The 17458-nt window shown below is 43.9% G+C and overlaps 1 protein-coding gene across 5 annotated transcripts in view; it reads left to right on the top strand.

Moving 5' to 3' along the window:
- LOC141072537 (uncharacterized) overlaps positions 1–17458 on the top strand; it is a 136698-nt gene that overhangs the window by 62527 nt on the left and 56713 nt on the right. For 3 of the 5 annotated variants that reach the window (XM_073559812.1, XM_073559819.1, XM_073559808.1), the window contains exon 3: positions 12379–12630. The exons of the other annotated variants lie outside the window; for them this stretch is intronic. In XM_073559812.1, coding sequence (XP_073415913.1) covers positions 12379–12630 — 252 coding nt within the window. The remainder of the gene's footprint in view (positions 1–12378; positions 12631–17458) is intronic. 5 annotated transcript variants of the gene reach the window in all.

Genomic DNA, 17458 nt, shown 5'->3' on the forward strand with positions numbered 1-17458 from the left:
AATTGAGTAGTCTCCCGCGCAATTTTCAAAACCAGAACAGGGAAAGTCGGCAACTGGGGGCCGATGTTTACAGCCTGGGAAGGGGGTAATGCCCATGGATCTTTCCAGGCTATTAATATAAGCTCACAGCTGTATAATTAGCCTTTACTAGCTATTAAAATAGGGGAGCCCTCCCAAAAAATGACGTGGGGTCCCCCTAAAATTAATAGCCAGTAAGGCTATGCAGACAGCTGCGGGCTGATATTATTAGCTTAGGAAGGGGTCATGGATATTGGCCCCCTTGGCTACAAACACCAGCTCTCAGCCACCCCAGAAATGGCACATCTCTAGTGGTGGCATATGGGGTAATAGTTGTGGGGTTGATGTCACCTTTGTATTGCAAGGTGACATCAAGCCCGGCTTAGTAATGGAGAGGCGTCAATAAGACACCTATCCATTACTAATTGTATTGGTGTTAAGGGGTTAAATAAAGACACAGCCAGAATAAAGTCTTTTAATGAAATAAAACACAACACAGTTTGCCATATTTATTATATGCCTAATTCCTGCGACGCCCTCGATCACCTGCAAAAAAATAAAATAAGCCAACACAAATACTCCCTGTTCTGACATAATCCATTTAATAATGAGTGTCCCACGACACTCAGGGGCTCCGATAACACACTGACTGGAGATAATACTCCCGAAGTGTAGTTCATTGGAGTTCGTGCTCTCACTTTACAGCACCACTGCTGTGTGAGAATTTTATCACGCAGCGGTGCCAAAAGTGACAGGATGAACTCTGGTGACCTCTATCAATATAAAAAAAGAATTAATCCGATCGCTAAACGACTTAATGAGAAAAAAAAGTAAAATGCCAGAATTACGTTTTTTTGTTCGCCGTAACATTGCCTTAAAATGCAATAACGGGCGATCAAAAGATCGTGTCTGCACCAAAATGGTATAATTAAAAAGGTCAACCCGGCGCACAAAAAATAAGCCGTCACCCAACCCGAGATCACGAAAAATAGAGACGTTATGGGTATCGGAACTTAAACATGTTTGGTGTCTATGAACTCGTAATGACCTGGAGAATCATAATGGCAGGTCAGTTTTAGCATTTAGTGAACATAGTAAAAAAGAAAAAAAAACAATTGTGGAATTGCATTTTTTTGCAATTACACCACACTTGGAATTTTTTTCCCAATTTCCAGTACAAGACCAATGGAGTCGTTCAAAAGTACAACTCGTCCCGCAAAAAAACAAGCCCTCACATGGCCATATTGATGGAAGAATAAAAAAGTTATGGCTCTGGAAAGAAGGGGAGCGAAAAACAAAAATGCAAAAACGAAAATACCTCCCGTCATGAAGGGGTTAAATGACCATTCACTATAGGAAATCTATTTTTTATCCTTTGCAATCTCGACCTCCTGTGCGGACGAATGTCAAGATTTGTTGAAAAAAAGAACTGATGGACTTGAAAAAACAAATAGCCACTGAAATTACTTCAAGGAAGAATTTATGATGTGGGCTCACCGCTGGAGCCCACATCAAAGGGAGTGTGTCCGACATCAGCGTGCTATTATGCCCGATGTTGGAAAGGGGTTAAATTACTTTGGTTCTGATTCCTCTATAATTCAATGATTGATCTTGCATGTATACTCTGGGATCCAAGAACTGCAGTTAACTCCTAGAATATATTATTATGTAGTGAAATTCTGAACATGGTGTGCAATTCAGATAATTGGTTCTCTGTACCTGTCTAGACCACAAAGATGTCATCTATATATCTTAGGCAACACTGGATGTGAGCCCAATACATCAATGTATAAATAAGCTTACTTTCTACTGCTGTCGTGTAAATATTTGTTTAAGCTGGTGCTACATTAAAGTCCCCGACATTGTAAAAAAAAATCTTCAAATAGAAAATTATTTTTGTAAAGTATAAATTTCAAAAGTTCCAAAATTATTTACAATTATTGGTTGCACATCCAAAACAGCCAGGCCATCATATGCTGAAATCCCCTTACCATGATCAATCAACTAGAGATGAGCGGACCCGTGGAGGTTTGGGTTAGTCCGAACTGTATTTCAAAGTTTGGTTGGGCAGTCAAACTTGACCCTGAACCCAAACCCAATAGAAGTCAATGAGAAACTTTAAAATGGTTGTAAATTGGTCATGGTAAGGGGTTGCAAAATAAAGGTAAAAGCAGGACAATTGCCCTGCAGACAAATGTGGATAAGAAAATGACTTAAAATAACAGAAAAAATAATAATAATGAATCAAGAGACAGAGGGCCAAGTGGACAAGGTGGTGGAGGTGGATGTGGCAGTGTAGGTGGAAGAGGAGGAGGTATCCAACACTGTTTTTGTACTTTTTGTTGTTTTTTTGCTTTCTTGAGGTGGGAGGTTTTTTAAGAGAACTGACTTAAAAGAACATAGAATTAAAAAAATAAAATATAACAATGTAGAATTATGAGGCAGAGGCCCAAGTGGAGGAGGTGGAGAAGGTGGAGGTGGACGTGGCAGTAAAGGTGGAAGAGGCAGAGAAGGTAGACAACACTGCTTTTTTGTTTCATTGGTTTTAGCCTTTGTTTTTCTTTTGTATTTTTCATTTTTTGTTTTTGAGGAGGACCCAAAATTCAATGAAGGGCAAAAAGAGTATTGCTGGGTGCGGCTGGTATAGTTGTCTAGTCAGCCAAAGGTATGGACAAGTCCTGTGAAATCCACACCTGGTACATTTTAATGAATGTTAGGTTCCCCACGTTGGCTGTGGACAGGTGCATGAGCCTGTCTGTCATCACACCCCCTGCCAGGCTAAACACATGTTCCAACCATACGCTCGCAGCAAGGCAGGCCAGCACCTCCAAGGCATAAAGGGCAAGCTCAAGCTATGTGACCAAGAAATTAAATTGGGCAGACCTATCAGTTAGAACATGGAGATGTGTGGACATGTATTCTTCCTCCATGTTGTGGTAATGCTGCCTCCAGATAATATGGACTGTATCAGATGGTGGTGCAGGATGTTGTGGCATGCTGGGAATGTTTTGTCACGTTTCGGCTATGCTAATCCTGCTTTCCGAGATGGTGGGGGTGACACAGCTGCGTTGCAACTTCCTCCTTCTCTTCCTTGTTCTTCCACTGAGCTCCCACTGCCAGGTGGGAATGCCGTCAGTAGTGCCTCTATCAGCGTGAGCGTGTATTCATGCATTTTGCGATCCTGCTCAAGTGATGGAAGTAATGATGGTTCATTGTCTAGGTAGCGGGGATCCAGCAGGATGTCCACCCAGTAATCAGCACTGGTAACAATCCGGGTAACTCGGCAGTTGTTGCACAGGCATATCAGCATGTATTGGCTCATATATGCCAGGCTGCCCAGAGGCAATGACAAATGGTCCTTGGTGGGAGGTGTATTGTCTGGGTTCTCTGTATCCTCCCAGCCATACTCCAGTGATGCTTATGAGTTGTTTTGAGTGCTGATAACGGTGAGAATGGTCCCTATTCCTCCTACTCCTTTTCCTCCTGTGCAACCACCTCATCCATCATCGCTTCAAGTGATACAAGCATACAAGTGGCACAGTAACACTCATGATGGTGGAATCAGTGCAGGCAATGTTGGTAAAGTATTCGAAGCAGCGCAGCACGGCACACACATCTCACATGGAGGCCCAATCATTGGTGGTGAAGTGGTGTTGTTTGGCAGAGACGACTCACCCATGCATGCTGCAACCAAAACTCCACTATTTCCTGCTGCTATTCACACAATCTCTCTAGCAACTGCAAGGTGGAGTTCCACCTTGTTGGTATGTCGCATATGCCTGCATTTTCAGTGGCAACTCTGACACGTGGGTAATTTTTCAGGAAGCTCTGCACCACCAAATTCAGCACATGCACCAGGCAAGGAATGTGGGTCAAACTGGCTAGGCCCTGAGCTGCTATGAGATTTCACCCATTATCACACACCACAGGCCAAGCTCGAGGTTCACGTGCACCAACCACTCATCTGTCTACTGTTTGATCCCAGTCCACAGCTCCTGCGCAGTGTGTAATTTTTCTCCCAAACAGATGAGTTTCACAACAACCTGCTGTTGTTTCCCTCTGTGCTGAAGTTGGTAGTGCAGGTCTTACTGTGACTGGATGAGGATTCGGTTGAGGAAGCGAAGTAGAAGGATGAGTAAATCTGGACAGAGAAACGTCCATCAATCCATGGTGGTGGTAGGACATGTGCAAGAATGCTTTCCTCCTCTGTTCCAGCTGACACTACATTTACCCAGTGGGCAGTTAGGGGCATGCAATGTCCCCTGGCATGCTTACTGATCCACAGATCGATGGTTATGTGGACCTTGCCACTGATGGTGTTCACAATGTACACCTGATTTGGTACGCAACATGTGTGCAGTGCAGGGAAGTCCCGCCTGGAAAAGTAGTGGCGGCTAGGAACAACATACCGCTAGCAGTTTTTTGCGGGGAGGGCTGCAGCCCAGACTTCCTCTTCATGTTTGATTTGTCCGACAGCAGGTCGTCACGTGTCACAACACCACAAGAGAGGCCTGGGGAGAGTGACTGACAACACCGTGGGAACGGTGCCAACACAGGAGGTGAGTATAAGCTTTATTATTTTATCGAGGCCAAACATTTTGATCAAGAAGGTGTTGTCCTAGTAGTGGACAACTCCTTTAAGATGAACATCTAATCTAAACCAGTCAATACTATCCATTGGACAAAAAGAAAGTCCTCTTTGTAGAACTTTTAAATGTATGTCAGATATGGAAAATGAAAGGCTACTTACCGCAAGTTGTGTGGCTCTGCTCTCATCCTGTCATGGGGTTTCCACAACATCCTCCACTCCCCGGTGCATTCCTCTGTTATATGAGTGAATATTTGTATGCCTGGCATTTTCAGTTACCCGTTCTTCCAGCTGGTGTACTGCAGTGCACGGCAGCTCCCCTCTTCCCTTGGTGGGGAAAGGGAACAGACGGAGGGCTGATTCAGGAGATAAGGCAAGGGTGGCGGCCCCGGAATCTTCACCTTCATAAGTATCCCGGGGAATAGGGCAAGCTAGGGCACCCCCTAGTATTAGGGACAGGAAAGGAGCCCCTGGTCTAGGGTCACACGTCAACTGAGTCTTGACACATCCTCGGAGGATTGATCCTGGGGAGTAAGTCCCTGTTGCTTTCTGTTCTTCCTTATTTTGAGATTTTTTTTTTGTGCTTACAACTTTTCCTCCTTGTTTGTAACTTTTTCTGGTTTGTACTGAAAAAGAATCTTGATCGGTGATAAAAGTATCAGCAAAGGAATGTTTGAGCCAAGGAAAGTTATGTGTCTTTTCCATTGATTTCTATCCAGTATCCGTCTGCTAGGTACAGGATTTCCCCTTTTCTAATGTTGCTATTTTGTCAGTTATACTCAAGGACCAATCTTAACCCCTTACTGCCATTGGACGCAATAGTATCCCCTCTTTGATGAGGGCTCCGGCGTGTGACCGTGCATCAATGCCGGGGCATGTCAGCTGTTTTCAACAGCTAACACGTGCCCGCAATAGGTGCAGGTGGAATCGCGATCCAACCGCACCTATTAACTAGTTGAATCCCGATGTCAAACACTGACAGTGGGATTTAACCAGTGCTTCCGGCCACCAGATAGGAAATACTCGCATCACCGACTCCAGTCACGTAATCGGGAGTCAGCGATGCATTGCCACAACAACCTGAGGGCTCATAAAGACCTCTATGGTTGTTGATGAGAATTTGCTAAGAGCGCCACCCGGTGGTAGGTGCTCATAGCAATGCTGTAATTCTGTTACATATAAGGCAATCTGCTCATCGCCTATATGTAGCACAGCCGATCAAGTAGTGGATGCTTCTAGCCTCCCATGAAGGCTATTGAAGCATGCCAAAATTAAAAAAAAAATGTTTTAAACAACATGAAAAAATAAGAAAAATAAAAGTTTAAATCACCCTCCTTTTGCCCCATTCAAATTAAAGCAATAAAAAAAATCACACATACACATATTAGGTATTGCCGCGTTCAGAATCGCCCAATCTATCAATAAAAAATGGATTAACCCGATCGCTAAACAGCGTAGTGGGAAAAAAATCGAAACGCCAGAATTATGTTTTTTTTTGTTGCCGCGACATTGCATTAAAATATATATGAATATATGAATTAAGAATTTTTTTGGGAGTTTTTTATTTACTTAGATAAAAAAGAACCTAGACATGTTTGGTGTCTATGAACTCCTAATGACCAGGAGAATCATAATGGCAGGTCAGTTTTAGCATTTAGTGAACCTAGCAAAAAATCCAAACAAGAGACAAGTATGGGATTGCACTTTTTTTGCAATTTCACCGCACTTGGAATTTTCTTCCCGTTTTCGAGTACACGACATGCTAAAACCAATTATGTTGTTCAAAAGAACAACTCGTCCCGCAAAAAATAAGCCCTCAAATGGCCATATTGATGGAAAAGTAAAAAGTTATGGCTCTGGGAAGAAGGGGAGCGAAAAACGAAAACGCAGGCCGAAAAAAAGCTCCAGTCATTAAGGGGTTAAAGTCCCTATATTATTTCATATGCTTGCATATTCACTGTGATTATTCAGGGTGATTCCCTCACTATTTTAACAAGAAAAATTGCAGTAACTTCTAAATGAGACTGTACTGAAATTTGGACTGTATATATGGTGTCTTGTGAATGTATTCGGCCCCCTGGAACTTTTCAACCTTTTCCCACATATCATGCTTCAAACATAAAGATACCAAATGTAAATTTTTGGTGAAGAATCAACAACAAGTGGGACACAATTGCAAAGTTGAATGAAATTTATTGGTTATTTTAAATTTTTATTGAAATCCAAAAACTGAAAAGTGGGGCGTGCAATATTATTCTGCCCCTTTACTTTCAGTGCAGCAAACTCACTCCAGAAGTTCATTGTGGATCTCTGAATGATCCAATGTTGTCCTAAATGACTAATGATGATAAATATAATCCACATGTGTGTAATCAAGTCTCCGTATAAATGCACCTGCTCTGTGATAGTCTCAGGGTTCTGTTTGAAGCACAGAGAGCATCATGAAGACCAATTAACACAACAAGCAGGTCCGTGATACTGTTGTGGAGAAGTTTAAAGCCGGATTTGGATACAAAATGATTTCCAAAACTTTAAACATCCCAAGGAGCACTGTGCAAGTGAACATATTCAAATGGAAGGAGTATCATACCACTGCAAATCTACCAAGACCCGGCCGTTCCTCTAAACTTTCATCTCAAACAAGGAGAAGACTGATCAGAGATGCAGCCAAGAGGCCCATGATCACCCTGGATGAACTGCAGAGATCTACAGCTGAGGTGGGAAAGTCTCTCCATAGGACAACAATCAGTCATACACTGCACAAATCTGGCCTTTATGGAAGAGTGGCAAGTAGGAAGCCATTTCTTAAAGATATCCATAAAAAGTGTTGTTTAAAGTTTGCAACAAGCAACCTGGGAGACACACCAAACATGTGGAAGAAGGTGCTCTGGTCAGATGAAACCAAAATCGAACTTTTTGGCAACAATGCCAAACGATATGTTTGGCGTAAAGGCAACACAGCTCATCACCTTGAACACTCCATCCCCACTGTCAAACATGGTTGTGGCAGCATCATGATTCGAGCCTGCTTTTCTTCAGCAGGGACAGGGAAGATAGTTAAAATTGATGAGAAGATGGATGGAGCCAAATACAGGACCATTCTTGAAGAAAACCTGTTGGAGTCTGCAAAAGACCTGAGACTGGGACGGAGATTTGTCTTCCAACAAGACAATGACCCCAAACATAAAGCAAAATCTACGATGGAATGGTTCACAAATAATCGTATCCAGGTGTTAGAATGGCCAAGTCAAAGTCCAGACCTGAATCCAATCGAGAATCTGTGGAAAGAGCTGAAAACTGCTGTTCATAAACGATCTCCATCAAACCTCACTGAGCTCGAGCTGTTTGCCAAGGAAGAATGGGCAAGAATTTCAGTCTCTCGATGTACAAAACTGATAGACTGATAGAGACATACCCCAAGCGACTTGCAGCTGTAATCGCAGCAAAAGGTGGCGCAAAAAAGTATTAAGTTAAAGAGGCCGAATAATATTGCACGCCCCACTTTTCAGTGTTTGAATTTCCACAAAAATTTAAAATAACCAATAAATTTCGTTCAACTTCACAATTGTGTCCCACTTGTTGTTGATTCTTCACGAAAAATTTACATTTGGTATCTTTATGTTTGAAGCATGATATGTGGGAAAAGGTTGAAAAGTTCCAGGGGGCCGAATACTTTCGCAAGGTACTGTACTTTATTTCATGAGAAGTGAGAGTGCAATAAGCTTCAGCGACAGTGATGAGAAATATCCTCTAGCCGAGTGGTCTCGCGGACTTATCATCCTTCCGGTTGTCTCCACTGTGAGATGGACTTGCTGCATGCCTTTCTGCTCGACAGTAGTTTACAGTGGCATGTAAAAGTTTTGCCACCCCTGGTCAAAATTACTGTTATTGTGAACAGTTAAGCAAGATGAAGATGAAATGATGTCTAAAAGGGTAAAGGGAAAAGTTAAAGATGGCATATTTCCTTTTTATTTTAGGCAACAACAAAAAATATTGTCTTTTTTTATTTTAAATATTACAAAAAAGAAAATGGGCCGATGCAAAAGTTTGGGCACCCTTGGAGATTTGTGTGCGAAGATAACTTTGACCAAGGTTTCAGACCTTAATTAGCCTGTTAAGGATATGGCTGGTTCACTATGATCTTTAGGAAAAACCAAGTGATGCAAGTTTTCCAGCTTTATAAAAACTGAACCTCCTCTAACCTTGTGTCGAAAAACTACAGCCATCGGTTCTTCAAAGCAGTTGCCTAGCACTCTGATAATGAAAATGGTAGAGGCCCACAAAGCAGGAGAATGCTATAAGAAGATAGCAAAGTGTTTTCAAGTTGACTTTTCCTCAGTTTGAAATGTAATTAAGAAATGGCAGTTAACAGGAACAGTGGAGGTCAAGATAAGGTCTGGAAGACCAAGCAAAATTTCAGTGAGAAATACTCGAAGAATTGCTAGAGAGGCAAATCAGAACCCCTGCTTGACTGCAAAAGACATTGAGAAAGATTTAGCAGACTCTGGAGTTGTGGTACATGGTTCTACTGTTCATAGACACCTGCACAAATATGGCCTTCATGGAAAAGTCATCAGAAATAAACCTCTCCAGGATCCTTAACATAAAATTCAGAATCAGAAGTATGCAAAAGAACATCTAAACAAGCTGATGCATTTTGGAAACAAGTCCTGATCTATACTGTGTATAGAGGAGCTGCAGGCCTGTTTATCGGAGCTGTAGGAACTCTGTACTGTGTACAGAGGAGCTGTGTACCCTCCATACTGTGTTTAGCGGAGCTGTGGGCCTACCATACTATGTATACCGGAGCTGTGTGCCCTCTATGGGGGTGACAGACAGCACATGGGGATTCTATGGGGGTGACAGACAGCACATGGGGATTCTATGGGGGTGACATGCAGCACATGGGGATTCTATGGGGGTGACATGCAGCACATGGGGATTCTATGGGGGGTGATAGACAGCACATGGGGATTCTATGGGGTGACAGACAGCACATGAGGATTCTATGGGGGTGACATGCAGCACATGGGGATTCTATGGGGGTGACATGCAGCACATGGGGATTCTATGGGGGGTGATAGACAGCACATGGGGATTCTATGGGGTGACAGACAGCACATGGGGATTCTATGGGGGTGACACGCTGCACATGGTGAGACTATGGGGCCTCATGCAGTATATAGGAAGGCTGTGTGGGGCTCATGCAATATATGGGGAGGCTGTGTGGAGCCTCATGCAGTATATGGGGAAGCTGTATGGAGCCTCATGCAGTATATGGGGAGACTGTGGGGCTCATGCAGTACATATAGGGAGGCTGTACGGGGCTTATGCAGTATATGGTGAGGCTGTGTGTGGCTCATGCAGTATATAGGGAAGATGTGTCGGGCTCATGCTGTATATGGGAAGGCGGTGTGGGGCTCATGCTGCATATGGAGAGACTGTTTAGAGCTCATGCCGCATATGGGGGAGGCTGTGTGTGGGGCTCATGCTGTATATGGGGAGGCTATGGGGGGTTCATACGATATACAGAAGGGGCTGTACTTAGGCTCAAATATATATAGGGGGTGTCAGCATACTTAATTCTGCTCAATATTAAGTGATATAATTAATGTTAATAAATTATTATTGAGTAGAATTAATTTCAAGCTATTGGTTCGGCCCTCCAAGACAGTCATGGTCTCTCATGTAGCCCCTTGGTAAAATTAATTGCCCAGCCCTGTTCTAAGAGGTAATTTTACAATCTGGAGGGCACAAAGGAGGCATCATAATGTAAGGGGCACAGTGGTGGCCATTATTATTTGGGACACTAAGAAGTGCACTATTTGTGCACTACGCACCAGGTGCAGTAGGAGGGACACATACGGCAGCATGGGCTCAGTATTGGGGTATCATCAGGATGAGGAGTTTGCACAGGTTGGGAATAGATGGGAACGGAGAGGGAAACGTGAGAAGTCAAATGTGTCCTTGTTGTAATCTCTACAGATGAATCATGGCTGGAGAAGTTGTCATGTTGGTCGGGGCCAGAAGGAAAAGACGGGAAAAGTAAACGTCTTCATAAGAAAAAACATCAGCTGTTAAGTTACCATCTATAACTGTCCCTGTAATCTCCTATATGTTCTGAAGGACTGGTATCTACCAGTATATGTCACCATGTGGCGGTTAGATCGGTGTTGGTCTTTGCATAGAGATTTTTCTTCAGTAGCAGCACAGTCATCTCCTGAGGTTGCTAATACCTGCCTGTTGTTCCCAGCACCAATCTCTGCTGGGCCGGCACAGAGCGGTCACAGACCACTCCAGCCAGCAATATAGCAGCTTCCCTTGACATCACATTGGAAGAGCAGCTTCTCTTCCGCTTTTCTCTGTTGTCCGGACATAACTGTCAACACGATGTTAATTACAAGTGGTCTCCCCCCTGCCTAACTGTGGGGAGGCGGCTGTCAATCAGCATGACATCAGCAGTCACGCCCCGTTGCAGAGCAATGCGGAAGAGCTGCTATGTTGACATGGAGCAATTGGTGTATAATTTTCAATTGTGGGATTGCTTTATATATGTGGAGTGAACACTTCTATGGTTATGGCTTCAAATAGTATAATGTTCAAATGCTGCTGTCAGGTTTACTTTTTGGCCTCCGTAGCTACAGTAACATCATTAAGGTACCACGATTGTATGTCTTGGAGAAGTGCCACAAATTATGGTGGAAAATAAGTATTTGGTCATTAACAAAATTTCATCTCAATACTTTGTGATATATCCTTTGTTGGCAATGACAGAGGTCAGACGTTTTCTGTAAGTCTTCACAAGGTTGGCACACACTGTTGTTGGTATGTTGGCCCATTCCTCCATGCAGATCTCTTTTGGAGCATTGATGGTTTGGGCCTGTTGTGATAAAGTAATAAAGAGAAATTCAGTTTTTCTATCTTGGATGCTGCTGCCACGTTACTTTTTTTTTTAGCAACCCATACCATCTTGTCACGTATTGGACTGTTGTACATCATCATCATCGTCTACTGACAGATAAATAATTGCACCTAAATCCCGTAGAAAATAAAGCACAATTATGGATAAACTCATGCAATAAATCAAGTTCTAGAGATGAACATATCTTCTGAAAATTAAAAATCTACAGCTTTTCCAAATTTTTTTTTTTTTTTTACAAGGAACCAAAAGTCTCAAGTTGCCCTGAAAAGATATGTAACACTCTGAGGTCTCCTAGGACTGTTTCCAACCCATTTCAAGCTCTTTATTTCAAACACAGGCAAGATGACCTCAAAATATTGTATATGGCTATGGGTAACACATTGTAACAGCTGGTAATTCAGCAGCCGGTTCCCCACACACTAATCTTCTTTACTGTTGTGCTGTCACACACTACCTGTACAGTTTCTTCAGTGTTTTATGGCTTTCTTTCCTTATTTCAGGCCTGTCAACTTATCTTTACCTTCCTGTATAATTTAACTGCTGTTTTTTGTTGTTGATACATATTGACTGGTTTTATTATTAGTCACCTAGTAGCAGTATTAGCTGGCCTTCAATCACTGTTTTTGTGTACTATGCAGTCACTATGTGGAAATATTACTCAGTGATGGCATAGTAACACAACACTATGTGGCAGTACTATTCAGTCACTGTATAGTAGACACTGTCTGACAGTAGTCACTATGTGGCGGCACAATTCAGTCACTTTGTTATGGCTAATATATAGTTACTATGTGGCGGTACTATTATGCCACAGTGAGATGTGATTATTAATTATGTCTATTTTTTCCAGGCCTGTCTGGTGAATATATAACTCAAAGTCCACCTTACCTGGATCTTGTTGAAGGAGGTTCTGGCACAATTTCTTGCACTGTTCAAAATGACCTTGATATCAGGACTCTCTCTTTTCTTAGACGTTTCACGATAATTCTTCAACTTTGCATTTATAGCACTAATGCATTATCATTTTCTGGGACATTTCAAAATATCAAATGTGAGAGAAAAAGAGCGACTGGAGAAAAATTCACATGTACAGTCGGAGAAGGTAAGGTATCTCTATCTGTGTCTATAGATAGGGGTTGCCCACTGAAATTAGTGATGGACCGGTACCCATCCTACAACTGCTGAGTGAAAAGATTGTCACGTGGCAGTAGATTTGGTACAGTGTGCCAGAATTCCTTTTAGGCACTGTGAATTAGAAAATGTGTAATGCATTAAAGGGGTTGTCCAGGTTTGGCACTAAACTCTGCAGTCACTCTACACGACTACAGACCTGTGAATCCTTGGCGCATGCTGTGAAGATTCTCCGATGCCGACACAGGCGGTAATATGATGCAATGGGCGCACTTCCGGCCACATTCCAACTAGACGTGTTCTGCCGGGCTCATTTCACTTGTATTTGTTGCAAATACTGATGTTTTGGCAGGAAAAACACTTTTTAACCCCTTTTCTGACATTAGATTTAATAATGCGTCCTTGTGACCAGGGCCTATTTAACCAGGGACGGATTATTACATCTGCGCGATCGCCAGCGCACAGGTGCAGTCACGCACCGCTCCCACCACTTTAACCCCAGAATTGCTGCAATCGAAGGAGATTACAGCATTCCGGGAGCTGGAAGAGGGCTGACGGGACCCCTGCCTTTGCATCGGAAGGCTCACGGCGTGACGCGAGGTCCCGATCGTTGCCATGGTGACCCGATGTCGTCATGACGACACCTTGGTCACGGGAACTAGGATTCTTGCTAATCATGCGCAGTACATGATGAGCAAGTTTGTCTGTCAGTGCAGAGCTGACAGCTTCTACAGCATGGGGATGCTGCTGCATTCCCATGCTATATAAGCGATCAGCCTGCAAAAAATCATAATCCCATAGTGGGACTAAGTAAAAAAGTTAGAAAAAAAAGTTAAAAAAAAAGAAAAAAAATTAAATAATTGGAAAAAAAATTAAAAAATCAAAAATTATTAAAAACCAAAAGATATTGTATATATAAATAAATATTTGAATGAAAAAACATAAACAATAAAAGTACACATATTTGGTATTGCCGCATCCACAACGACCCAACCAATAAACCTGTCCCACTAGTTAACCCCTTTAGTGCATGCCATAAAAAATAAATAAAAAAATGGAATTAAACACGATAAAAAAGACAGATATAAATAACCATGGTACCGCTGAAAACGTCATCTTGTCTCACAAAAACATGCCACCATACAGCTCCATCAGAGAATAAATAAAAAAAATGATAGCTCTCAGAAAAAGAGATGAAAAAAATAATTATTTTGTCTATAAAATAGTTTTTATTGTGTAAAAGCGCCAAAACATAAAAAAAGACTCTCGGCCAAGAGTCGCACAAATATTCTCCATATGGTCATCCGTGTGTAATGTGTTTGCAATGCGATGATGTGATTTTCTTGCACCTATGTATCCGTATGACATCCGTATGGCATTACATTTCTCACTGATTTTCCTCATTGAATTTAATGGCTCAGTGGGCTGCTATGAGGAAAATGTGTGCGTATTTGTTGCAAGCTACATGGATGGTCCGTGCAGGGCCGGTTTTAGGCAAAGTGGGGCCCTAGGCAAAGTTTAAAATGGAGCCCCAAATGCTAACATACTGCACATCACACAGAAGCATTTCGATTGTATTTACATGCACTGAGTTCGGGCCGCTAAATGATCGTCAAAATTGAAGTTGTTCAATGCTTGTTTCCCGGCCTCTTTCCACCATCTGAGAAAGAATGATGGGAACAGAACGATCACTAAGGGTGTGTGCACACGTTGCGGTTTTTGCTGCGGTTTCCATGCAGTTTACAGTACAATGTAAACCTATGGAAAACCAAATCCGCCGTGCACATGCTGCGGAAAATTCCGCGCCGATTTGCTGCGGTTTATTTTCCGCAGCATGTTACGTCTTTTTTGCGGGACCGCAGCTGCAGTGTATGTTCCGGGACATACAAATCAATCTCTCTCTCTCTCATTCACACTGCCAAACCGCACTAGAACCTGCATCAAATCCGCTGTACACATGCTAGGAATCCGCAGAAAAAATGCATGTGTTTTACCCTGCAGTTTCTGCCAAGAGATATGGATTCTCTGCAGAAAAAGCCGCAGACTAATCCGCAACGTGTGCACACACCCTAAGGGTGGTTTCACATTAGCGTTTCAGGCCGCAGCATCGGCCTGCACACGGCCGCCGCTAAGCCCCGCCACCTGCCGCGCCTCCTCCGGTAGCTCCGCCTACGGGCGCATGACGCTGCATGCGTCCTGCGTCCCCTATCTTTAGCACTGGGGACGCAGGCCGTGCGCAGATATGCGTTTGGCAGCGCATGCGTCCTTTTGACGGTGCGCCGACCAGCGCCAAACGCAACCTGTTGCAATTTGGTGCGCTCGGCGCACCGTCAAAAGGACGCATGCACCGCCAAACACATACCTGCGCACAGCCTGCGTCCCCAGTGCTAAAGATAGGGGATGCAGGACGCATGCAGCGTCATGCGCACATAGGCGGAGCTACCAGAGGAGGCGCGGCAGGTGGCGGGGCTTAGCGGCGGCCGTGTGCGTCCCCAGTGCTAAAGCGTCATGCGCCCGTAGGCGGAGCTACCGAAGGAGGTGCGGCAGAGAGCGGGGGGCTTAGCGGCCTGCAACGTTAATGTGAAACCACCCTAACAGATCACCATACAGTATCATGTTATCAGCAGGACATCTACAGTTTACACCCCATAGGCCTCCATATAATATAATCTGCCCCAAAGTCCTCCATATAGTATAATACACTCCTTATAGCTCTCCATATATTAAAATACACTGCTCAGTCCTCCATATAGTATACTACACTCCTCATAGCCCTCCATATATTAAAATACACTGCTCAGTCCTCCGTATAATACACTCCATATAGTATAATGCACCGCCATAGTCACCCATGTAGTACAAATCACTTCCCATAGCATAATGCACCCCATAGTTCTTCATATAATGTATTCCCCATAGTCCTCGATACAGCATAATGCAGCCCACATATAGTATAATGCAGCCACCCCACAGAGTATAATGCAGCCCCGCCATACAATATAATGTAACCCCCATAGAATATAATGCAGCCACTCCACAGAATATAATGTAACTCCCCATAGTATATAATGCAGTCCCACCCCCCATATAGTATAATGCAGCCCCTCCATAGAATATATGGCAACCCCCTCATGGGATATAATGAAGCCCCTTATATAGTATAATGTAGCCCCTCCATAGAATACAATGTAGCCCTCCTCATATAATAACTATAATACAGCGTCCCCCATAGAATATAATACAGCCCACCTCCCCATAGAATATAATGTAGCCCTTCATATTATTTAACACAGCCTCCCCCTATAGAATATAGTGTAAAATGTACCCTACATGGTATATAACACACCGCATAGTATACAGCCCAGCCCACCATGGTATACAGCCCACCATGGTATACAGGCTGTATACCATGCTGGGCTGTATAATACAGCCCAGCATTGTATAATATAGCCCGCCCAGCATGGTATAATACAGTCCAGCATGGTATAATACAGCCCAGCATGGTATATAGCACCCCAGAATGGAATAATACAGCCCAGTATGGTATAATACAGCCCAGCATGGTATATATCCCCCCAGCATGGTATAATACAGCCCAGCATGATATATAGCACCCCAGAATGGAATAATGCAGCCCAGTATGGTATAATACAGCCCAGCATGGTACTGTATATAGCCCCCCCAGAATGGTGTAATACAGGCCAGCATGGTATATAGCCCCCCCCAGAATGGTATAATACAGCCCAGCGTGGTATATAGCCCCAAAGAATGGTATAATACAGCCCAGCATGGTATATAGCCCCCAGCCTGGTATAATACAGCCCAGCATGGTATATAGACCCCCAGCATGGTATAATACAGCCCAGCATGGTATATAGCCCCCCCAGCATGGTATAATACAGCCCAGCATGGTATATAGCCCCCCAGCATGGTATAATACAGCCCAGCATGGTATATGGCCCTCCCAGCATGGTATATAGCCCCCCAGCATGGTATATAGCCCCCCCAGCATGGTATAATACAGCCGAGCATGGTATACATATAGTCCCCCCAGCATGGTATAATACAGCCCAGCATGGTATATGGCCCTCCCAGCATGGTATATAGCCCCCCAGCATGGTATATAGCGCCCCCCCAGCATGGTATATAGTCCCCCCCAAAGTGGCCCCACAGTCTAGTACTCGCACTGATTTAAAAAAAAAAAAAACAACACTCCTCACCTTCTCCTCATGCCCGCGCTGCTGGCTGCTCCTGTTTCCTCCTGCACACAGTGAGAGCGCAATGACGTCATTGCGCCCCCGCTGTGTCAGAGGCAGAGCGGGGAATGATGGGAGAGGGAGCGTCAGCTGACGCTCTCTCCCCCATCACTGCCTCCTTCAGTGCGGCGGCGGGAGTCGGCGCTGGGGCAGGCGGGCCCTCCTGCCTCACAGGGGCCCCATAGTGGCTGTGTGATGTGCCGCTGGCTGGGGGCCCCTGGAGGAGCGGGGGCCCTAGGCAGCTGCCTGGTCTGCCTGCCCATAACGCCGGCCCTGGGTCCGTGTGGTGTCTGATTTTTTTCTCACACCCATAGACTTGTATTGGCGAGACTAGGCCGATATACACCGACAATCGCAACGATTTCACTCGCACGTAGAATATGCTCGAGAAAAAAAACGGTGATGGGAGCTGCCCCATAGATTAACAGTGGTCCGAGTGCTATGCCATGTTTTCTCGCATAGCACTCGTCCGTATTCAACGCTAGTGTGACTCCAGCCTTATCGTACTGACCCAAAAAATAAAACTGCCTTATCAATTTTACC

The sequence above is a fragment of the Dendrobates tinctorius genome, unplaced genomic scaffold (genome assembly GCF_039654945.1).
Source record: "Dendrobates tinctorius isolate UK_male_01 unplaced genomic scaffold, ASM3965494v1 ptg000014l, whole genome shotgun sequence".
NCBI lineage: Eukaryota > Metazoa > Chordata > Amphibia > Anura > Dendrobatidae > Dendrobates > Dendrobates tinctorius.